The sequence below is a fragment of the Gobio gobio genome, assembly GCF_949357685.1.
Source record: "Gobio gobio genome assembly, chromosome: 6".
Lineage (NCBI taxonomy): Eukaryota > Metazoa > Chordata > Actinopteri > Cypriniformes > Gobionidae > Gobio > Gobio gobio.
This window is the reverse complement of record NC_137102.1, coordinates 8,360,048-8,385,467: the sequence shown is the minus strand read 5'-3', so window position 1 is coordinate 8,385,467 and position 25,420 is coordinate 8,360,048. Positions and strand designations below refer to the sequence as shown.

At 38.6% G+C, this 25,420-nt stretch overlaps 1 protein-coding gene across 2 annotated transcripts in view; it reads right to left on the bottom strand.

Moving 5' to 3' along the window:
• Nucleotides 1-2,046: 2,046 nt before the first annotated feature.
• Nucleotides 2,047-25,420, bottom strand: part of ctnnd2b (catenin (cadherin-associated protein), delta 2b) — a gene marked incomplete at its 5' end in the record, with an annotated part of 123,739 nt that continues 100,365 nt past the window's right edge. For both annotated transcript variants that reach the window (XM_079819666.1, XM_079819667.1), the window contains 9 exons: nucleotides 2,047-2,907; nucleotides 6,203-6,279; nucleotides 6,612-6,743; nucleotides 13,434-13,560; nucleotides 13,852-13,936; nucleotides 16,924-17,137; nucleotides 17,995-18,145; nucleotides 18,612-18,806; nucleotides 20,429-20,614. In XM_079819666.1, the coding sequence (XP_079675792.1) occupies nucleotides 2,662-2,907; nucleotides 6,203-6,279; nucleotides 6,612-6,743; nucleotides 13,434-13,560; nucleotides 13,852-13,936; nucleotides 16,924-17,137; nucleotides 17,995-18,145; nucleotides 18,612-18,806; nucleotides 20,429-20,614 (1,413 nt within the window). In that variant the 3' untranslated portion in view covers nucleotides 2,047-2,661. The remainder of the gene's footprint in view (nucleotides 2,908-6,202; nucleotides 6,280-6,611; nucleotides 6,744-13,433; nucleotides 13,561-13,851; nucleotides 13,937-16,923; nucleotides 17,138-17,994; nucleotides 18,146-18,611; nucleotides 18,807-20,428; nucleotides 20,615-25,420) is intronic.

The following is a 25,420-nucleotide window of genomic DNA, read 5'->3' as shown; positions in this document are numbered from 1 at the left end:
TGAACACATTTCTATGCATCAGAAACTACTGAATTGTAGATGGATTAATACTCTATTAAGTATTAGCATTGCTGAGACTGAAATTAATGGACGTGGAGGGCTTGGTGTTTCAGAGTAGGCGTGAGATGTCGTTTAGCACCTGTCACACTTTTTTTATTCTGCAGACGGTTTCTTAGGACAAAGTGAGAAGCACATACCATGTCAATGTCAAAATACCTCTCTCTGTGGGGAAAATGGTAATGAAACAGTCGTGATGAAACCCTAACGGAGCTCACAGCTTGCCCGCCTGCCCTCTGATAGCTATCTAGGAATTCTATCAAAAATACAATAAATTGAAAACTCACGCCAGTACAAGGTAACAGAAATCTCTTGTGTTAGTGCTGATGTCTGGAACACAATAAATGCTGTTGACTAAATCAATACAAAATACATTGAAAATCAGTGCTAAAGCATCTTTTTAAATAAAAAAAATAAAGTGGTTTGGATATTTTAAAAACAAATCTGGCAATAAAGTAGCTACGTGCATGCCAATGTCAGATCTGCCCTAATATAGGAAGAAACAACTCACACAGAACGAAATAAATCACAGAACAGTGATTCTCCATTAGTTTATATAGCAGTTGCAACCTGGCATTAAAAAGGTTCACAATTCTCTCAAACACTTTGTCTAGCAACAGAAAAAAAGTTTTACTTACATCTTCAATACAGGTTTTCTGATATGTCTACTTTTTCACAGATATTTTGCTTGTTCTCAGACGTTCACTATCGATGGTGCTGAAGATATGTGAGTTTGGGGATCATCCTCAATCCTTGCATCTGACAATTACCTCTAAGTGTAAATTGACACGAAGGGAAGACCAGGGCTTGCTTCATACCTTCCATAAATCCGCCAGATTTTAAGTTTAATGTTGGAAAATTCACAAAAAAAATGATAGGGTAGTATCATTCTTTGTTCTCCGTTCAGTCAATAGAGGAATGTTCACCCATCTTCTCCTGCAATAAAATGACCTGAGATTAGGTATAGGCAATTACCTAAGAGAGAGAGAGAGAGAGAAAAAAAAAAGAAAAGCAAGAGGTGTGTCTATACGCACAGCTCTCCTTCTAGATCAAAGCTATTCGTTTTAGTGGCATCCATTTTACTAAGGACATGAAACATTCAAAAGGCATTAATAAAAAGTAGCAACATAGGCCAAAAGCTGTTAGAGTATTGTTTTAGCACCTTTTCAAGTCAGTATTAGAAGCTTTACCACATCTGCCCTCACTGAGCCCTGGTCTCACCTCTTTTAAACAGCAACAACATGACAACAGGAGAGTTCAACATCTGGTTAGAAATCAAGGTGAACAAAACCCTATGCTTTTTTAACTAGCGTTTTTTTCCTTGCAATGTTTCTGCGTTAGGTGACATCCACATCTGCACATAAAAAGTATATATATATTTTGTATTTATATAATATATATCCATATTCTATTGACAGATCTGTCTACGATGAGCTTAAGAACCACTGATTTTTCTGGAAGAAAAAAGCAGATTTTGCAAATGTCTATTTTACAACACAGCGTCAACTAATTGTACATCTTTGGAGGGGAAGTAGCTGTCAAAGACCGTGTCCCTCCATTTCTCATTACAGTGTTGAAACACGTTTAAAAAAAAAAAGCATTTACAAACAGGTGTCGATAGAACCAGTGACTTGTCGTTAAATGTAACTCAAACGGCAGCTCTACAGCACCCCTCGGGTCAGGGATTACCACATTTGGCACATAACTTAGCACAGATCGCTCGAAGACGATAACCAGTCTTCATGTCAGTACAGTTGGGGAAAGAAAAAAAAAAAGAGAAAACAAAATCGACAGATAGGCCTGAAAATGTTCTTCTTATTGGTGGTAAACTCTGTCCAGAAAGTGATGCTCTGTCGTCAGATATTAGTAGTCTCCTCTCGTAAACAGGGAAATAACACATTAGAGCAAACGACACCTCTGAATTATATGCTTTTCTTACCCATAGAACAGGACGCTGGAGTTCAGTGAATGTATTTTCCTCTCTCTTTTAAAATAAAATGATATATTGAGCGACATGGGAGGACACAGTAGTCTTTGCGTAATATACACAATGCACCTTGTATCTACATCTGTAATATACAACGAGTACTTTACACCAGACTTAAGAAGTTAAAAAGGAGGTACAAAAACAAGCAAATAATAAAAAGAAACAAAATAAAATATATAAAGGCTAAGAGTGTAACAGAGCACTCCGTAAAAAGCATGGTTTAACGTAAAGAAATGTCAAACGAATGTGTGAAAATGACTTCCTTAGCTTGTGTCAAATGTCGATTTCTTGTGCTTCACGTAACTGTCCCACCTCTGCGCCACATACAGTATCTTCCACTTTCCCGTTTGCATTTCCATTCCCTCCACTGCTTCGAAAAACGCCAAAGTTCAAGTGGTCAGTTCGGTAAAACGCATTCCTTGAGCTTCTTCCCTACAATCCTCTCTTCAAGCACTTTCCTAACCTCGCTCGCTGGCCGAGTGGCAGCCCACTGTGGTGCGAGCAGTGAACCGAACTGAAGGTTTACGTGTGTGAGATGTCTACTAGTGTTCATGCACATGCTGGGCTGGTCTCTGTGTATGGTGTCCTGAGCCAGCCTCCAGCCTGCCTTTGTGCCTCTACACCCAGGAGTCTGGCGAGGCAGGGTAGTGGCTCGTCTCGTAGTTGAGTTCACTGTACGGGCGGGATGCCGAATAAAAGTCCACGTAGTTCCCCGTGGACTTCAGTCCCAGGTGCATGGTGCCGTCGGCGGCAGGCGGGGGGCGTTTATGCGCTTGGTCCTCGTAGTACGGCTCCTCGAAGTTGGCTCCTGGGGGAGTTTGGAAGGGAGGGTAGGCCTCTGGAGGGTTGCCTTGAGCGGAGACCTGACGGAAATAATGAGAGCTTAAGGGCTGTTTTGGGAAGTGACATAAATGTGTTATGCGGTAGTTCCGAAACTAAGAGTCTAATTTACAATTCAAATCAAGAACATTACTCGCTTTCTCTGTAATAAAGTTAAAAAGCAACAAATGCATGTTATATAAAAGGTGCTTCATCTAAAGCAGTGTTTCCCAACGGTTTTTAGTTTGCAATCAAAAAGACTCAAATATTTCATCCACACCAAAAAGGACCTGAAAAAAAACCCCATAGGAATTAATTGTTTTAATCCTTGACAGGCTTACAAGTTACAATTTCTGTAACACAAAGCAAAACTGAAATCTTCTGATTTATAGAGATATTTTATTTTAATATTATTATGTAGTAATTAAAACAATTATATATATATATATATATATATATATATATATATATATATATATATATATATATATATATATATATATATGGTAACACTACAATAAGGTTTCATTAGTTAACTACATCAGTCAACATGAACTAATAATGAACTGCATTTCTACAGCATTGTATTGATCTTTGTTAATTTCAACATTTACTAATACATTATTAAAATCTTGTTAACATTAGTCAATGCACTGTGAACTAACATGAACAAACAATGAACGGCTGGATTTTTACTTAACTAACGTTAACAAAGATAAACAACTACAGTAACAAATGTATTGCTCGTGGTTAGTTCATGTTAGCTAATACATTAACTAATGTTAACAAACTATAACCATAATATATTAGTCAACATGAACTATCGATTCTTTTAAATAATTTATTAATCCTAATTCATTTCAATATTTACTAATACTTTAAAATCAAAAGTTGTATGTGTAAAGCCCAGAACACACCAAACCGGCGGTCGGCCGTCGGGCAGTTTTTGTTTTCTCAGTTTTCTCAGTGTGTTCTGCACCGTCGGCTGAAGTTGGTCCTCGTCTGCCTTTTTTTGGCCGATTCGACATGTTGGCTGCATCCGAAACCTGGAAAATGCTGCCTTCGGAGGACACATTTCAAGGTAGGAAGGCATCAACGCACGTCTGAATCTAATGTTAGCTTCACTTCCTGTCTCCAGAGATACCTTCATCTGATCGATTTTTGAAGGCAGCATATATGTATCCTTCGCTGCCTTTGATATCCCACAATCCTGTGCTTTCCATTCTGACAGTTGAGCTGGGAAAAAAAGATGGTGTCCGAAAGTTGCGTTTGCTGGTCAGTTTGTGTGTAAATGTACATTTTTTTAAACAAAATTTTCCACTTCTGATGTCATTTCTAGCGAGAAATTACTAATGTAGTAATGAAATATTTGTTTAGTTCTCACCAGAGCTCTCTCTGTTTTGCTGTAGATCATTAAACGCTTACACTACTTAAGAAGTCCGAAATCAGTTTCGTGAGGTGCCTTCATGCACAAACGCTGCCTTGCAAGCCATTGTCTGATAAGGCAGCGAGGCAACAAGTCAGCTACCTAGGTTTTCAGACGCAGCCGTTAAATCGGCGTCACAGCTCGTCGGTCAGTCGGGCCATCTGATCATTCTGATTGGCTGTTCAGCTACTGCCACCTGCTAGTACAGAAAGGTATTTCCTCTTAACGGAGGTGCAGAACGGATGTGTGTCAGGGCAACTTTGGACCCAGACCCTGCAGCCTGCTTTCGTCGCCACTAGTTCGTCGCCGTCGGCTTGGTGTGTTCCGGGCTTTAATATTATTTAATGAACCTGAGCTAACATGAACAATGAACATTTGTATTTATATTATGTTAGCAAAAAAATTATATATACTGTATGAAATGTATTGCTCATTGTTGGTCAATGTTAGTTGATACATTAACTAATGTTAAGTACCGAATCCGGTAACACTTTACTTTAAGGGATGAGCATAAGACTGACATGACACCTTCATAATCATGACATTATGCATGTTTATGACAACTGTCATTAAGTGTAATTCGCTCAATTATGTCATTTTTAATGCAAAGAAGACATTATTTGTGATGTCTTTGTTATGACAACTTGACATAAACCAATACATCATAACCTGTCAGTGTCTTTGACATGACAACTTGACATTACCAAGACAAAGCAGATTAATTATCAAACTTAAGAAACAACATAGCTTTATGGGTTAAAGGGATAGTTCACCCAAAATTGAAAATAAAGTCAGTAATTACTCACCCTCATGTTGTTCCAACCATGTAAGACCTTCGTTCATCTTCATACATAATTTAGTATATTTTTGATGAAATCTGAGAGCTGTCTCACTCCTCCATAGGCTTTCAGAGGGAATGAAACTTGATGGCCCAGAATAGTAAGTAAAAACGTCATTTAAGGAGTCCAAATGACTACAGTGGCTCTGTATTAAGTCTATCATGCGGCGAAAATACTTTTTGAGCGGAAAAACAACAAAAATAACGACTTTATCCCACTATTATTGTTGTTCAATTTGAGCCTCTGACGAGAGTTCGCGGGAGTGCCACGACGCATGCGCGAGAACTGAGATTACGGCGTTCTTCTTCTACTACTACTTGTTACTGGCTTGTTACGCCGTAATCTCAGTTCTCGCGCATGCGTCGTGGCACTCCCGCGAACTCTCGTCAGAGGCTCAAATTGAACAACAATAATAGTGGGATAAAGTCGTTATTTTTGTTGTTTTTCCGCTCAAAAAGTATTTTCGCCGCATGATAGACTTAATACAGAGCCACTGTAGTCATTTGGACTCCTTAAATGACGTTTTTACTTACTATTCTGGGCCATCAAGTTTCATTCCCTCTGAAAGCCTATGGAGGAGTGAGACAGCTCTCAGATTTCATCAAAAATATACTAAATTATGTTCCGAAGATGAACGAAGGTCTTACATGGTTGGAACAACATGAGGGTGAGTAATTACTGACTTTATTTTCAATTTTGGGTGAACTATCCCTTTAACATTACATTAAACTGTCATGTGGTTGGTTTTGACGTTGGCTTTCATGAGGCCATTATAATGTCATAAACATTTTTTATGACCACTTTTTTTCAGAGGTACAAATTGAATTTGTCATTAAAATGTCATTGTGTCAATACTCTGTCAAATTAAAAATGCATTAAAAATGACATAATTGAGCGAATGACACTTAATGACAGTTGTCATAAACATGTGTCGTCATGATTGTGAAGGTGTCATGTCAGTCTTATGCACACTCCTTCAAGTAAAGTGTTACCATGAGACCTTATTGTGAAGTGTTACCAAAATATCAGTATGAGCTACACATTACAACGCTGTGTGATCTGTGGTGACCTCACCTGGTTATGTTTGATGTCATCACCAGGAGACATGTAAGCACCTCTGAACAGTGTAGATGTTCCACTTGAGATTTGAGCTGCGGAGACAATGAATTATAAAGATTCTCAGAGGACTGATTTTTTTCTACAGGTACAGAAAACGTCTGCCTGAAACCGATACATGAATTGCAGTTCATGACTTTTGCTGAGGTAAAAGACTTCACACCAAGATGTAAAGGTGAGATATCAGACATCTTTCTGTGAAATTAAAGTGTTACGCTGTTACTGATACTAATTACAGCACTCAGGTGTAATTCACTGCCTTTGTTTATAGTATATTTAATGGTTTGTCTGAAAATTGTCAGTCATTTGATGGCGGTTATATGGAAGCTTTAACCTCCCGCTGGACGACTCCGAACTGCGGCCTTACCTGCCATCGCATCTTTTCTGGAGGTGTGCTCGCCCTTGTTTCCATGGTAACCGGAATTGGTTCCAGTTGTCTCATAGTCTGTCTTCCTCTCCTTCAAGCTCATCATTTCTCGAGGGGAGGTGGGGGCACTTGCTAAAAGACAAGTCAACCAATAATGAGTGAGGGAGGAAAACAGCCTGTTTGTTCAGGCGAAAGTGTCTTGACGCATTTGAAAGTACAATGCGATCTCATTCCATCAAGGGATCTTTTATTTTACATAAAAAACTCATTTACTGTAATGAAGCAATTCTCCTGTTGCCTTTTGAGTGTCAGTGCTCTGCTCCTAATTGCTAAATGGAATTGGTCAGGTAATTGATTGGTTTTGTCTGGGCTTCTTACTTGTTCCTTCAGTAATAATTTGTTTCACCTTTCTTGTCACTTTTGTGTGCAGGAAAGCTTTCGGTCAGGAAATGTGATTTATAGAAGGCAACACTTCATAAAAACACTTTATAAAAGAGATTAACTTATTAAAGTGAAACACGAATCACAGTTTAATGACATCAAATTATATGATGTTTTATATTATAAATATATACATTTGTTGCAGAGGAAATGTGTCTACGCAAAATACAACATAACTGCTGTAATTTCAGTGAACTTGCTATAATTCACCCAAATCGTTTTTCAGTATTTATTCTTTTTTTTTTTATGTAACAATTAGTATTTTTGTGATGGTTTTTTCGTAGCTACGTCGTTGGCTGTGTGTTGCACGTGTAGCCTACGACGTACCCTGAAGTGCACCCATAGACAGTAAAAGAAATGGACACATCGACCCCATAGACTTCAACGCAGAAAAGTGAAGTCAATTAGAAGCATCACTTCCTGATGGCTAATGTACTGCACAGCCTCAGACTGAGCTTGGCGACGTAGATGTGACGTGAGCAACCTGTCCGACAGTTGTAAGTCTTCTAGTAGTTGTGCAAAGTGAAATCTGAATCACCGAATCTTGCAGAGACGGAGAGCATGAGCAGGGGCAACTTTTGGTAAGTATTCTGATTAATTATTTTGTCATTTTGCATAGTATTGATTTATTTTAAAATATAACGCCAGTACGCCATTTAAAGTTAATGCATCCTGTCTATACGGGTATATACGGTAATTTCTCTACCAGAGTCGCACGGTTATGACGCAATCGTTAGCCTATTTTTACAAAAACGGCTTCTACGGGGTGATAGTGTAAGATACAAGGTAATGGAGCCTTTTATACATTGTCGTGTTTCTTTAGAAATAAACAATGGACAAATGGAGTCTTTAAACGCCTCAGATGTAAAGTTATTGGCTGTCAAAGTGACGCCAAAATGAATGGGAGTCAAAGGGATGCTAACAGCAGGTGATGGCTTGGTTAGCAATGGCTGCCCCTATGGAAGGTACGCTTTCCGGGTGTAGGATTACCCCCTTGCGTGCACCTCTCCAAAAATGTAACAACGCGTCAATTCAACGCGGACCGCAAACGCTGTGATTGGTCAGCCAGAACCTCTCCCTCAGGTCAATAAATAAATAAAATGTGTGTCCAGAAATGGGATGATAGTTTCATCCTTACATCTGCTATATAACACAATATTTTGCAGTCCAGAGATTATTTATGTTAAATACATAGATCCACTGAGTATTGTTTATTTATTTTCTATTAAAACCAAAGATGTTAATCAGTGATTGTATATCAAGAAGAAGGACACATTTGAGTGCATTTCGTTTTGTGATTTCAATGGAACGAATAAAGTCTCCGCAACAGCAATCGATTGAAGCGCTTGTCTGTGCACGAGCCACCGATACTAAAAACAGCGCCACGAGCTCTGCATGATTTCAAAAACGCATTCCAGCGTCAGATCGCCTCTTATGTAACTCTACTAATCAACTAGAGATGCTTATTTTGTATTTGATACAACAACTCGAGCTGCAAGAAAAGCCGCTATCTATTTGCTGCCATCACAGCTGCTGCTAGTCCAACAAGTTGCTTCTTCTTCGGCTTTTGCCCAGTGTTGTCAGATTGGGTTGACGATATCCAGCCCAAAAGCTCACTAAAACCCCCCCCAATCTAAGAGAAAAACTTTCAAAATTTGAACTGCCAAAATATTGTGATATAATTTTATTGCCATGGCAATCAAGGTTGATTAGCATCATTTTATCTCCTTAAAACATGCTTTTGTTTCTTAGTATTTTTGTCTTGTTTCTGGTCCAAACATCAAAAAATTCTCAAAACAAGAAGCATTTACAAGCCAAATAAAAATTATTGTCTTGTTTTGGGGGGAAATAACTAAAAGTTATGTAAGTCTTTGCTTAAAATTAGCAAAATAATCTGCCAATGGGGTAAGCAAAAAAATCCCAATTCAAACAGAAACCAAGATTATTTTGCTTACCCCATTGGCAGATCATTTTGCTTATTTTTGCCCAATTTTTTCAGAATGGTTTCATGCACATAATCATGTTAATAGTGTCCTATGTGAACATGTTCTGCATTTATTTTCCCCAGGTTTTTTTTTTCTTTTCTTGAAAATCGTATTTGAATGTGCGGCAACTATAGTAACTATGTGCATACTATAGTGCATATAGTGCATACAACACATTTGCCCACCGGCAACTATAGTTGCCGGTGGGCAAATGTGTTGTATGCACCCCTTCAATGTCAAATTTGACAAGGAGGAGAACATTTGGCATCCAACTCAAAATAACTGCTTTCAACAGATCAATCTTTATTCATAAACAAATTTATTATGTATAAAATTTGAAGAACATTCGATGCAAACTCAAAAAACCTGCATCTATCTTATAATCTGTTGAATATGAAAATACAACAAAAAACAAATACATTTGTCTTAAAGTGGTGGAACATGGTGCAGAACAAAGTGCAACCATCAAGTTGCCTAAACAGGGCATTGTGTATCAAAAAGTTAAATGAAAATAAATTAATATAATGAGGAAAAAATTACATCTATAAAACACAAATAAATAAATAAACAAATAGTCCCATAGTATTCAATGGCTGACTGTAGTAGGTGATTTCATATAATAATGTAAATGTAAACTCATTACTTGTCTGAATTTCCACATTATATTGGAATCATAAGCTACTAGTCATAAAAAGAATGAGGGTCCTTGACTGATTAGAATGAAACACATCCATTCCAAACTGGATGAAGGGTCCTCAATATTTTGGCCCTTACAAGACCAAATATCATAAAATATAATATTTTTCCCTATCGAATTAAGGTCTACTGTACAGTAGAGATGTCAGTTAAAGGGTTAAGTTATGTTTTAGGCGGGATATTATGAAAGCAAAAAGCACTAAAGACCAAAAAACCTTGATTTATTAACCTGTTAACAAAGTATACCCCATTTCCCCATTATATCTACTTACAAGTAGTTTGCCCACCGGCAACTATAGTTGCCGCTCTGACTTTTGACTAAGTGTACAAAAAACTATAGATCTGTTGTAAGAATTGTTTTGTTTGGATGATTCTAGAGACCTTCACGGTTATGTAGATATAGATATGTCAACAAAAATACTTATTACACACAGAGAAAAAGGGTGTCAAAATTGTACCTTTAGTGGTACAACAGCTTGTTGCTGGGGCAGGACATATTTGTACCTGTTTTACTCCTAAAAGGTGCATATTAGTAGCCTTCCCTTAGAGTACAAATACGTAAGGTCCTACTATGAACCTTTTTGTGGTAAAAAAAAAGGTACAAATGTGTCCTTTTAAGGCTACTGCCCCAGCGACAAGCTGTTGTACCCCTAAAAGTACAATTTTGACACCCTTTTTCTCTGTGTGTAGAACATGAAAATAACCTTTGTTTGGGAGGGTTTGGCTTCATTATGCTTCCTGGAAGTAGGGGTAGGAAGTTGCTTTAGCCTTGATACTGTGGGTAACACCATCAACATGCCCGGCGTAGACACTGCCTACTAGTGGTCTGCATGTGTAACTGCAGATTGACGCGGAAAACAACGCAGAAGTATAAAAAAAATGACGCATAACTTGCGGCGTAGAGGATCCGGCGTAGGTCCGACGCAGAAGTATAAATCAGCCTTTATACATAGAAGGCTTTTGAAAAGTATCAAAAATTAATTAAAGTTTTAATGAGACCTTTATACAGTATAAGAAAGGTAAAATGAAATCTGTTAAGTCTTAATAAAAACCCTGGGATATACACGTGCCCACAGTTGAAGAAGCCACCCAATAATGCCCTCAATTATTAAAAGAAAAGATTCATATACAACAAAAGCATTTTAGAAAGAGTTACTTGTGTGCCATCATCTATTGAATTAATTGGATGCTAATGAATCGGCTCTTGAGGACGGATTCGGTGCTCTTGCTCTTTTCAGTATGACTTTGACAGTCGTGACACAGTCTACTCCTCTGGATGGCCATCTTACTTGCAAATGTACTGCTTTTCAGTTCCCTGAGAATTACAACTTGCACAATTTAAAGAGTGTGAGAATCTCATTTTTGATAGTTCGCCACCTTCCTGAGCAGCAGGTAGAATAAATATGCCCCTCTTTGTTTGTCCCATGATATGTGAGGACATTATGAGCACTTAATATTCAGCTTGCCTTTAGTCCACATTTGAATAAACATAACGTGCATTTTAATGAAAGATTTCTCACAGACTGGAGATGACGTAGCAATATTAAACATAAAATGAGTGCAAAAGCAGAATCTACTAAAATACATTTCTGAAACAACTAAAGAACAGACAGTGCCGGCTAAACAAAGCGTGTTAATTAAGCAGAGCAGACTCTTCTGTAGCGCTGTGTAATTAGGATACGCATGGCGCCCTAACAGACAGCACTGCATTCTCCTTCCTGCCATCATTTGGAAACGGACAAATATCAGAATGTACCCTGATCATGAGCTGTGTTCCCGTTGTAATCACAACAGCACAGGCACATTGTTTTGTCCTGTTAAAGGGGTGATGAATTGAGAAATCAACTTTCCCTTGAGGTTTTGATATATAAGAGGTCATGGCAAATATAAGAATATCCTGTAAGTTTCAGAGCTGAAAACTTTCTTGTTAGTCAAAGAAAAGCTTTTATAGACACCAGACCCTGAAAACGATCTTGTGCTTCACCTTTACGTCATCGTGCGACGAAACACCGCCTCTACAGAATAATAAGCACGTGTAATTCAGTAGCCCCGCCCACCGACTCATAGAGCTGGTAGGATTGCTCTAACCAGCAGCAATAAACATGCCGAGGATATCACCATAATGCTATTTCTGGTTGTGGAAGAACACAGTTGCTGCATAAGCTTCCCTCGGATCCTAATATTAGGAATATGTGGTTGAACTTTATTTTTAATGAAGTTCCAGCTCACGTGGGGATTTGCAGACATATTGAGATTAAAACACAATGGTGTGCCTTCTGTATTGGACCCGACAGGAATGGGGCAGCACACTTATGTGAGTAAAACATGTTTTTATACGTGATAGTATATTGCATTGTTACAGATCGTTTGATATGTGTACGATTGTGTATTGATTATGTGTAGAGAGACGTTATGTGTGTGTCCGCGCGAGTGAGAGTGTGTCCGCGTCCGCGAGCGCGTGTGTCCGCGAGTGTGTGTGTCCACGAGTGTGTGTGTCTGTGTGTGTCTCCGCGCGAGTGTGAGTGTGTGTGTCTCTGCGCGAGTGTGAGTGTGTGTCTGTGTGTGTCTCCGCGCGAGTGTGAGTGTGTGTCTCCGCGCGAGTGTGTGTGTGTGTGTGTGTGTGTGTGTCTCCGCGCGAGTGTACATGTTTTTCTAGCCTGGTGGGGACTTCAACCTGACTGTAGACAGACTCATGGGGACTCGTGTCAAGCTTATAAATCATTCAGAATGAGTTTTTATGAAAATGTAAAAATGCAGAATGTCTCCTGTGAGGGTTAGGTTTAGGGGCAGGGGCAGTGTAAGGGGATAGAAAATACGGTTTGTACAGTATAAAAACCATTACGCCTGTGTGTGTGTGTGTGTGTGTGTGTGTGTGTGTGTGTGTGTGTGTGTGTGTGTGTGTGTGTGTGTGTGTGTGCGTGTGTGTGTGTGTGTGTGTGAGTGAGAGAGAGAGATTTAGTGTTTGTTTGATATTTTGCAAGTTCTCTGAGCATTTCCCCTAAACGATTCCTGGGACAGACGGTAGCTGAAGCTCATTAAATATGCAAATATTATCCAATCCTAGCCGTGGGCATTTACTTCCAAGTCTTCAGTGCGGCACGCCCATCAAATCATGGTGTTTCTCAGAGAGCCTCAAAACCAAGGCAGAAAATAGCCTATTACTTATTCAATATGATGTTTTTGAATGTAAAAACCACATAAACGCCATAAGTTGACCTCAGATAACAGTATAAAAAAAATAAAAAAAGCCAGTTCATGACCCCTTTAACGTACTACTTTGGGATTAGTCATGATGAATGACTAGTAGACTAATTCTCCAACAAATGACTAGTTGATTAGTGAGGTCAACTTGTTTTAGATGCTTTCATTAGTGTGCTCTCTGACAAACTTCATGCTTTTTTTGAGCACCTTGAACATTGTGTTAATAGTTCTGTGTGTCTCGAGACCCTGATGTTTTGTTCCATCCTGATGCACAGCGTCCATCTGTAACCATCCTATTATACAAACTGATTAGTTGACTAGGTGTTCATGCAACCCACTGGCTATCCAACCAACTGATTTTGAAAATAAGTATCATCCCAAGTACTATTTATTCCTCTAATCTATTCCTGACAAGGAGATAAAGATGTTGATGATAGAGTGCAAAGGAAATATCAATGATATCACTTGTCAAAATGGAGGAAAGTGGAACGGCTCTCACCTGATCGATTATTGGGCGAAGTCCGCACAGGAGAGATAGATGGGGTGCGAGAGGAGGAATAAGGTCGTTGTCTGTCTCTCTCAATTGTAGAAGAAGAGCCAATGAAGTGATACTGAGAATAGCCGTCCTGTCATAAAAACAATAGGAACATGATCATCTATTCATCCTGAAATAACACTCATCAAAACCTCAAGAACTGGACAGACGCAGATAGACAAAAAAACTGATTATCATTTATTTGTAATGCAGATTTTCATACAAAATAGAATTCCTTTAAAATAGTTTAGATAAACCAAAGGGTAGATGCTATAGCTTCACCGTTCGATAGCCGTTCGACAGCCTCTTTCTCCACTGATGCACATTCAAAAGTATGTCGGTGCAAATGTAATAGAACAGTGAGGTCTTCAGAATTCATTACCTTCTTATAGAGGCTTCGCAAATCTCTGTACTGCCACATGCTGTTGAGGACTTGAGAAGCTGCTTTCACCACCTTCGGTGTGTGTCTGCGGGGAGATATAGAAGAGAAAATGGATACAATACATAGCCTTATCTGCAATAATATAAGCAATACAAGTAGTCAAAGTTTCTAATGCATTTCTGGGGCTACTAATATAACGAATTGCTTCATTATTATTATTATTATTATTTTTTGCATTTTGTGCAAACTAACTTAATAAAACCCTGTATTACAATAATGCTGGCTAGACATAGATTATAAATATCTCAGGAAAAATGTATTTGAGTTCAGATCAATTTGTGCAAAGATTTCTCTAATGATGATGTATTCAAACGCACAAAACCTCTAATGGGAACGATAAACACAATAACATCTACAGTAAATGCGGAGGGGTTGAGGCGGTTTATCTCTCTAAATATCAATTCATTTACACTACATTATTGTTCAAAACTTTTGGGTCTGTAAGTCTTTTGAAAGAAGTCTCTTACTGTATGTTTTTGAAAGAAGTCTTTTAGTCTCCAAGGCTGCAATTATTTGATTAAAAATACATTGAAAACATTAAAACTGTTTTCTATTTTAATACATTTTTAAATATTCCTGTGATGGCAAAGTTACATTTTTAGCATCATTACTCTAGTCTTCAGTGTCACACATTCCTTCAGAAATCATTCTAATATGCTGATTTGCTGCTCAAAAAATATTTCTTATTATTATTAATGTTGAAAACAGTTTTGCTGTTTAGTATTTGTGAAAACCATTATACTTTTTTTTCAGAATTATTTGATGAATAAAAAGTTCAAAAGAACAGCATTTATTTGTAATAGATTTTTTTTAAACATTATAAATGTATTAACTGTCACTTTTGACCCCTTTAAAGGATTAGTTCACTTCAAAATGAAAGTTTCCTGATAATTTACTCACCCCCATCTCATCCAAGATGTTCATGTCTTTCTTTCTTCAGTGGAAAATAAATCAAGTTTTTTTTGAGGAAAACATTCCAGGATTTTTATCCACACAATGGAGGTCAATGGCAACCAAAATGTTGAGGGTCCAAATCAATGCAGTTTCAAAGGAAGGGCTTCAGCGGCTCTGCACGATCCCAGCCGAGGAATAAGGTCCTATCTAGCCAAACCATCGATCATTTAAAAAAAAAAAAAAAAAAAAAATATTGTATACTTTTTTACCTAAATTGCTCATCTTGCGACACACCACGGATTGCGCAATCACGTATGAAAGATCACGCTAGACCAGAGGTGGACAGTAACGAAGTACATTTACTTGAGTACTGTACTTAAGTACACTTGTTGAGTATCTGTACTTTACTGAAGTATAATTTTTTAGGGAAACTTTTACTTTAACTTCTCTACATTTGAAAGACAAATATCGTACTTTTTACTCCACTACATTTCTATCAAGGTCCTCGAAGTCAAAAGTCGTTTCTGTAGCAGCTTTAAAAGTCAGTGGAAGATTTTTTTTCTTCTTTAAAAGTTTTTTTTTTGCAAAATGTAAATGTCTGGGAGAAAGAGAAGCATAGACATATGGATGAATCTGAAAAAGCATGATGAAAGAGCTCAGTTCAGTCTGGTTTTTTGTGCCTCTCAGATGCCAGAGCTCGAGTACTGAATAGAGCTTTCTTTTGTGTTTTTTTCGCACTTAAACAGACCAATACACACAAAATGTAAATTTTCATTTTGGAAAGTATTCATGTAAACAAAGTTGATGATGTCTTAAGTGAACGTAAACAGTTGGGGGAATATCGGATGTGTATCAGTGTGTAGGATTTGTGTATTCTCCCTTAAAGTGACAGCAGCTTTGTAAAGAGCTTTGTAACTTTTAAGTATTTAAATTAGTTCAAGGTGGTCGTATGCTAGCATCTCGGATGGAGCATCACTGAAGGGCTTAAACCACCGTGCATTTATGCAACAATAATAAAATAATGCATTGACAAAAAAAAAGGAAATTTACTTTTGATACTTAAGTACTTTTAAAAGCAAGTACTTCTGTACTTTTACTTAAGTAAAAATAGTTTTTAACAACTTTCACTTGTAACGGAGTAATATTTGACCAGTAGTAATTTTACTTTCACTCAAGTAATGGAGTTGTGTACTTTGTCCACCTCTGCGGTAGACGTAAGCTGAAGTACCGCCCCTGTGTTTACAAAGCGCACATGCGAATACAAATACAAACATCCTTTAGCAAAAAAAGGTTAAACAACGATGTCGGATGATTTTGAAGTTGAAGATGGAGTGTTTTTTGGTAAAGGGTGTTTGTATTAGTCCTGGCACGTTCGCTTGGGGCAGTACTTCTGCCGACGTCTGGTGTGACCTTTCTCGACATGATTGCCCAATCCTTGGCACGTCGCAGAGCAGCGCAAGATGAGCAATTTAGGTTAAAAAGTATATAAATGTAATTTTTTTCTTGATAATGACTGATGGTTTGGCTTGATCAGACCCTATTCCTCAGCTGGGATCGTGCAGAGCCTCTGAAGCCCTTCCTTTGAAACTGCATTGATTTGGACCTTCAACATTTTGGTTGCCACTGAAGTCCATTGTGTGAAGAAAAATCCTGGAATGTTTTCCTCAGAAACGTAATTTCTTTTCGACTGAAGAAAGAAAGACATGAACATCTTGGATGAGATGGGGGTGAGTAAATTATCAGGAAATTTTCATTTTAAAATGAACTAATCCTTTAACGCATCCCCGCTGAATAAAAGTATTAATTTCTTTAATAACACTCTCAGAGTTAACTGATCCAGTACAACAGCTCACAAACACCAATACAGCTACTGGACTTCCATCTATCCTAATATCTCCTGAGAGGAGGTTTGGCTTCCTTCAAGGCAAGTGCTGTTTTTCACACTGTCACAAGTAGTTTTTCATTTTTCATAATAAACAATCCAGTCCAGCGTGTCCTCTTCGTTTATCAACTAATTTCATAATTATGCCTATTCTGTAGGATATAATAGGGTAAAATCAGCTTTTGTCTACATGCTCTAATTGGTCGTGATCATTCGATCAACACCAAAATACTAACTTGTCTCCTTTGCTGCGGGCAATGCCGATGAGTTTCTCAATGCCGCCGGCGTCACGAAGGGCCTTAGTGTTCTCCATGTTCTTCGTGATGACTTCATGCAGAGCGCAGCAGATCGCTGTAATGGTGTCATCGGACATGCTCTTGCTGGTGCCGGTGCCGTTATTATTGTTGCCCCCCGGTAGCCGATGGACCAGATCCCTCATGGCATACTTACCTTTGGGTTGCGTGGATGAGATGAACAGAAAAGAAAAGTCAGAGAGGAGGTGTGACAACCAGAGGCCTTTCGTTTTCAGAGATGCATATTTTGGATTCAGATTCTACCATGGGCATGTGAAGCTCTTTAAATATGCTGAACCTCAAGGCTGCAACAACTGCAGCACTAAAAATGCCAAAGCGCCTGATATCCCCGCACCTCTACCCAGCAGCTCGCTTACACTTAACGTGACCGCGAAATACCTCTTCCCAGCGGGAAGCTAATTCTCTCTGCAACAACCTGCGCTACAAAACGGCTTTCAACCGGTATGCATAGAAGTTACATGAAAGAAAGGTTCCCATGTGCACTCGCAGCTTTGCCTGCTTCATTACTGATTTGGTTAAATAATGGAGGATATTTGAACAGCTCTATCCGCAAAGAACCCACAGGATCGGTGCTCAGAGGGGGGCGGCGTCTCGATATTTGTACAGTTCTCTTGCCCTATATTCCAAAAGAGATTCACACGCCTTCAGACTCACGCAGGGCCTAGACCAGACTGAAAGAGTGCGAGCGGTTGCCATGGAAACACGGGGGCCCATCAGAATACACAAACTATTAAAAAGATCAATAGTCTGTTAGTGTCGTGAGCAGCCTTTCAAACAATGCCACCTCGCCTCACTGCAATACCTGACTAGAAATGCTACACTCATACACACATAACAAATACACACACTTGCACACAAAAATAAATAGATCTCAAAAGGCCTCAGCCTTACAAGTAATTTAGGGGTACACGTACCTCTGCGGCATTCAGCTCTGCTGGAGTCAAAGAGAAAATGTTAGCTTGGGGCAAATACACTTCCACGTCTCGAACCTACCTATGAGCTCCTTGTTCCTGACATCAAGGGCCATGTTTCGGAGCGCTGTGGCCACGGCACACACCACCCGGTCATTGTCTATTCTCAGCAACTCCACCAGAATGGGCAGCCCTTTCTCTTTCCGAACCGCTGCACGGATGTACACCGACCACTACAGGCACAGAAAACGGACAAAAAGATCCCACAAAATGATTATCAATACATCAACTGGACAGAAACAGATGCGCTCAAATGAGATTTGTCAACTTTGCATGAATGTGCCATAAAATAAATGTTACACCACTGTTTGTTTTCCCTTTTCTGTAGAAAATGAGTCCAACAGGAGATTTTTGAAGTGCAAAATTGCAATATTTGAGTCTACACTTTCAAGACTTTGAGTGAGAATTCAGCTCTTTTCTTATGTTGTATCCATTTGAAGATATCTCACACTGGTTGTGTACTCTCAAAAGACACTTTGTTCTTGATAAAGTTCACTATGTTCTCTAAGTTTGCTGTTTGCAGAACTCCATGACCTTGACAGACTGAAGTATGAGAGTGTATTTGTGTCAGTCGTGATGGTTGTGTGTGCCAGAGCCAGTCTGGTTGGTTTTCGGCTCTTCAGGTGCAGGGCTACTCACGGGTTTTAAGGTGGGGCCTACCTTCCAGCTACCCGCTGCCAGGTTCTGTAGAGCCCCAGCCGCTCCCTCCAGTGTGTCCGGGTTCGAGCACTCAGACAGCAGAGTGAGGTATGGTTTCACTATGGACGGGTGCCACAGCATCTGTAATCCCTTTGGCGGGTCACTGGAGTCTGGGAAAGGACCAACGCCATCCCACTGAAAGCAAAAACAGAGCAAGTGTCATTACACTCTTAAGTGGTGCAACTGGAAGGCATCATGTACAGAAACCTTCCACAAATAAGGTACAAAATAGAGCCTGAACCAAAAAAGAATGGTCAGAGAAAGGTGGTGCTCAACCTCCAGAAAATATTGATCATCAACTGTGCTCTAGTTTTATTTTCTATGGGGTTTTGCAACTCTGTGGGCAATATTTGACATGTCTGAATAAAGTTTGCCCTTAAAGTTGATTTTTCTAGCAATAAATATTAAATAAACAAAAAAATGCATAGAAACATTTGTTTAAATGGGGAAAACAACCTTTATCCCATATAGAATAGTGAGGTTTCTAATTTTACTAAGGCAGGGACCAAAGGTTGGTTAGTTACCGACAAACTTATATTTCTCACAAAAAAAAAAATGTAAGAGAGTTGAGCATAAACAGTGGCACAAATCTTAAAAATGATTTTTTTTGTAATTAAAACAAATAATACATATTAAAAATGTTTACATTACAGTTTAAAAGTTAGCAATGGCTGCATTTATTTAAACAAAAATATAGTAAAAACAGTAATATTAAGAAACATTATTATAATTTAAAATAACTATTCTATTTCAGTATACTTTAAATTGTAAATTCTTCAGAAATCTTTCTAATATGCTGATTTGCTGCTCAAGAAACATGTATTATTATTATCAATGTGTGCTGCTTAACATTTTGCTTAACTTTTGCGGATTCTGAGATTAATAGAAAGTTCAAAATAATGGCATTTATTTGAAATAGACAATAGATTTCTGTCACTTTTGATCAATTTAATGCATGTTTGCTGAATAAAAGTATAATTTTTTAAAAATAAAATCTTACTGACCTTAAGCTTTTGAACGGTAGTGTGTGTTTATACAAGAATGAACTGAATATCAATTCAGCAAAGATTTTGACACCTTTTGTGTGATTTTAATGGGACGGGCCAAAAATCATAATTTAAAGAGGATGGAGTGGGTTTCACAACAAAAAAACATGGGATTTGTGCCAAAGTGTAGAGCACCAATTTGTACCCTATTCATGGAAAGTGCCAGATGCGATTTTATTTTTGTCCACTTTTATTTATAAAGACAGTACAGAGGCATCAGGAAATGATGGGGAGAAGAGGGGGGGGGCAGGACTGGGCAATGTTATGAGTCAGACTCAAACTTACTGTATATAGCACAACAGCTTAATGTGACGTTTTTGTTGTTGTGTATTAGTGTAATATTTGAAGATCAAGCTCACTAGTTGTTTAGGATACAGAGTAATTGAATAGACAGGGCAAACTGTCACACAGCCAGATGTGCATTTGCATCGTTATTAAAGGAATAGATGACTCACAGACAATTTAGTTATTTAAAAGCCACAATGCAAAGTAATGCCACCTTTTACCTCGCTATTCATCCCATGCAAATGCTGAACAAACACTCCCGATGCCCCTATCTTCATCTGTTTTCAGAAACTAAATGAAATCAGCCTGGAAAATACGTAATTATCCACTGGAGGAGGACGAGTGTCGACGCAGGCGACCCGTGCGCGAATGCTGCTAAGTGATGCTAATTGCCAGCAGCTGCAGGGATAAAAACCCCCGGCCCACCTGATCGTGGCTCTTCTTTTTCTTTTTCTTCTTGCCCCAGCAGCCGGAGCTCTCCGCATCCTTCCCGCTGGCATCGGTGCACAGAACCCCGTCCAGTTCCTCCGTTCCCATCTGCTGCCCCTGAGACGTCTCTGCCGCCAACCTGTACGACAGGTTCCGCAGGATGCACACGCAGTTCTCGATGGTCTACAAGAGAGTGGGGAAAACAGAAAGTTTACAGATTACCTGCAAATGGGACACTTGGAATTCACCGTAACGCACCTCCAGAAGTTTGACTTCACTTGACACAGTATATATCAAAATGTCTTTTTCTATTTGCAAGACAATCCGTCCTCTTTGTGAAGGCTGTGCATTATTGTTCTCTGAACTCTTAATAGTCTCTTGTTAGATTAGTCTTCTGGACGGACTCCAGTGGAGAGCTAGAGAACTAATCCTATTGTGATGAGCAGTGAGGCAGGAAAAACAAAGAGGACGACTTTGATCTTGTAAATGCTTTCAGAGGGATTAAAGTGTGACACTCTTTTTTTCCCCTCATTCAAACTTGTTCTCACAAAGTATTATGCCAGTAACAGAGACCCTCGAAAATCAAACAAAACATGGAGTCAATATAGAGAGGTGTGTCGCTGCATTACTTTATCTGTGTAATTACCATAAACCTCTCTTAATAGCAACTGCAGCTATGAAGAGCAGTTGTTTTGTACAACATTGCTGGTAGTAAAAGCAATTAAAGGAGCCGATGAATCTGTCTGATGCAATGTCTATTGTCTCTAGTGGAAAAATAAAAAAACTACTGGTTTGGACCGGTTTAAAAGCATCCACGATGGTTTTAACTATATTTAGGTGGGCAATGCTAGTCTGTAACCTGCAAAAACTGGTTAAAAGAGTTATTTCTGCAGGTACACCTGCTTGACTAGTGTAGTGATGTAGCTAACTCATCATGGAAGACCCACTGATCAATGTGTATAGAAACCAGCTGTTGTTTTTACATGCCATTTAAGGATGGGTTTATCTGAAATATTATACTGCAATACTATTAAACAGCATGTAAACAACTTATTTAAACATGCGTCCCACAGTCTCAATGAACGGCTGTGTAGAATGTATAGACTTTATGATCAGAATTCCTGCCCATCCAAAAGGAAAAAGTACAGACTTTCTCAGACATAAACTGCTAATATTTAGTTTTGCTCAGTTAACTAGAGCAGGGGATTTCAAACTTTATGATGCAAAGGACCCCCAAATATGATGAACCTTTATGAGGGCCCCCCTTCCTAAAATCCATACATTTTATGTCTGAAAAAATATTTAAACTGGTAGATAAATAGTAAGTGTGACATTATAAATACAACATATTGTTTCCCAACTTAAATTGGCTATTAATGTTGGATGTATAAACCTGAAGAAGAACATTTTCAATTAAAAATGATTTGTATAAGCAACTTTTACAATAAATGTATGTAAGCAGCGTACGTACTGTGTTAAGAAAACTGCCTTCTAACCCCAGTTAGCGAGATAAAGGGGACTATAGTGAGAAACTCAATAAAGATACAAAGCAAATATACAATTCTGGAATGTATACGACAAGAAAGGAGAGCAACATTTAGAAATTAAACCGTTAAAATGTTCAGTAGACTTTATCCCTTTTTGCTTTGTCTTTGTATTTTCTGAAATTTTCTGGGGACCCCTTAGAACCGTCTGGAGGACCCCGGACCCCAGTTTGAAAACCCCTGAACTAGAGGTCTAGTAACTAAGTGCCTTAAACCATGATTAAACCATGGTTCAACTGAATATTGTTCAAAGATTCAACTTGTAAAACTTTGGCAAACCCAATTATTTCATACTCGGAAGCGCTCATTGTATCACACCAGTGCCTTGTTAATCTGTGTTTCCAGGCAGACTGATAAAAAAAAAAACCTATGTGCACTCATTTCTGGAAGCTGCAGAAAGTCAGCCAATCAGAAATGTGTCATACTAACAAGAAACTATGCTTTGAACCACAGGTCGAGAACCACAGGTCCAACCACACAACTTTGGTTTTGGGAAACACGTAATCGCTGAACTATGTTGGTTACTTGCGACCATAGTTGGCTAACAATGCTTTTGGGAAACGCACCCCAGATCAAGAAAGTGATTTCTAGTTTCGTGAGCTATATTCGTCAGATGGTGAGTGAACGGACTGTGGGTGGTCTGTGGGTGTGCCGTCTGAGACTAAGCTGGTCTAGACAGGCTTTTTTTCAGCAGAACTGGCTCTCTCCATTGAGGAGTTTGTGCATATTCTGCATTTTGTTTCCAATCTCATCTAACATTTAACAGCGAAGAAGTACTCTAGTGCTGTGTTGAAAATGGTTGGGGAGCAAAATCTGCATCATTAAAACTGCTAGAACTCTCTGTGGTGCTCCATTGAATGTATACAACCAGGGCCGTGCACAGGGGGGTGGCCCGGTGGCTAGAGCCACTGCCCCTCTGCCCTCATCAGCTGAGGTGCCCCTCTCGCAGTCTATGGTCGCCACCCATCCCCACTAAAAGTGTTCTGTTTTTCCTCCGCTAAAGACACACCGATTCCACTCCCGTGTTTTCCCGCCTGCTCCCCAGCGTCACTCAGAAATCTGGAAAGCGGAGACGACGGTTCCAGAATGTCGTCGCATTTACAGTATGCATTACAATCCGTGGAATTGGTCATTTGGTAGTTTGTTTTTGTATTTCTGGCGGTATTATTTAGCTTCTGATCTTCTAATAGTGTTAACAACTTGTACAAAATACCCATTCTTGGAAGAGAATTATAATTCTTGTCTAATCAAATTTTTGTACCGATCTAATATAAATAACACCAACTTTGTTGTTGATGGCACACTTTGTAGAATATTTATAGGCCTAATTTCATAACCCATAAACTGTTACAGAATGTATAAATTACTTTTAATATAATTCTTATTACTATAAATATATCTTTTAAAGTGTCATTAATGTAAAATACTAAAAATATTCTACTTAAAATTTTATTTTGACAATTTAGTAGAATAATTAAATAACTGATAACAGAAAAATCTGAATCCCATTAAAAGATAATCATCTGAAATGTAAAAATGTTTATGACTTATGTACAAGCATATCAATATTTACTTATTTAATTGCCCATATTTTAATTGAAGATATGTCATAATACAACTCCAAATCAGAAAAAGTTGGGACATTATGGAAAACGCAAAAAAAAAAGAAAAAACAAGTGATTTCTAAATTTACTTTGACTTGTATTTCATTGCAGACAATATGAACACAAAATATTTCATGTTTTGTCTGGTCAACTTCATGTCATTTGTAAATATGCATCCTTTCCTGTCATTCAGACCTGCAACACATTTAAAAAAAAGTTGGGACAGTAAAGCATTTACCACTTTGTAATGTTGCCATTCCTTTTCACAACACTTAAAAGACGTTTAGGGACTGAAGACACCAAGTGATGAAGTGTTTCAGGTGTAATTTTGTCCCATTCTTCCTGCAAACAAGTCTTAAGGTGGGCAACAGTACGGGGTCATCGTTGTCGCATTTTGCGCTTCAAACACATTCTCTATTGGAGATAGGTCGGGACTGCAGGCAGGCCAGTCAAGTACCCGTACCCTCTTCCTCCGCAGCCAGGACTTTGTAATGTGTGCAGAATGTGGTTTTGCATTGTCTTGTTGAAATATTCATGGACGTCCCTGGAAAAGATGTCTTCTTGAAGGCAGCATATTATGCTCCAAAATCTCTATGTACTTTTCAGCATTAATGGTGCCTTCACAGAAGTGCAAGTTACCTTTGCCAAGGGCACTGACACAACCCCATACCATGACAGACCCTGGCTTTTGGACTTGTTGCTGGTAACAGTCTGGATGATCCTTTTCTTCTTTGATCCGGAGCACACGGCGTCCATTCCTCCCAAAAAATACCTGAAATACTGATTCATCTGACCACAGTACACGTTTCCACTGTGTGATGGTCCATCCCAGATGCCTCCGAGCCCAGAGAAGTCGACGGCGCTTCTGGACACTGTTAACATAGGGCTTCCATTTGGCACAGTACAGTTTTAACTGGCATTTGTGGATGTAACTACGTATTGTGGTACTTGACAAAGGTTTGCCAAAGTAGTCCTGAGCCCATGTGGTGATATCGCTTATAGATGAATGACGATTCTTGATGCAGTGCCGCCTGAGGGATCGGAGATCACTGTTGTTCAGCTTAGGCTTGCGCCCTTGTCCTTTACGCACTGAAATTCCTCCAGATTCCTTGAATCTTTTAATTATGTTATGCACTGTTGAATGTGAAATATCCAAATCTCTTCCTATCTTTCTTTAAGGAACATTGTTTTTAAACATTTCAATAATTTTCTCACGTATTTGTTGGCAAACTGGCGATCCTCAGCCCATCTTTGCTCCTACAGGATTAGACCTTTCTTGGATGCTGCTTTTGTACCAAATCATAATTACAATCACCTGTTGACATCACCTATTTCAAATCACATCATTTAACCATTTTACCTCATTACTAGCCCTAAATTGCTCCTGTCCCAACTTTTTTTGAAATGTGTTGCAGGTCTGAATGACAGGAAAGGATGCATATTTACAAATGACATGAAGTTGACCAGACAAAACATGAAATATTTTGTGTTCATATTGTGTGCAATGAAATACAAGTCAAAGTAAATTTAGAAATCACTTCTTTTTTTATTATTTGCGTTTTCCATACTGTCCCAACTTTTTCTGATTTGGGGTTGTAAAAAAAACAAAAAACATAATAGATTTTGTCATAATAGAATTCACTCAATTGACTGTTTTAATGAAAGTGAAGATGCCACATCTAATTCATGAAAATATTAAACAATAGCCCCGTTAATTACAGTAAGTATTACATTTAAAAACAATAATGCCACTTGGGGCCTTCTGTGCTAAATATGTCTGGGTCATCTTACCCCAAGAGTCTAATTTTATCTTTTTACTTCAAAATAAAAGCTATAACATT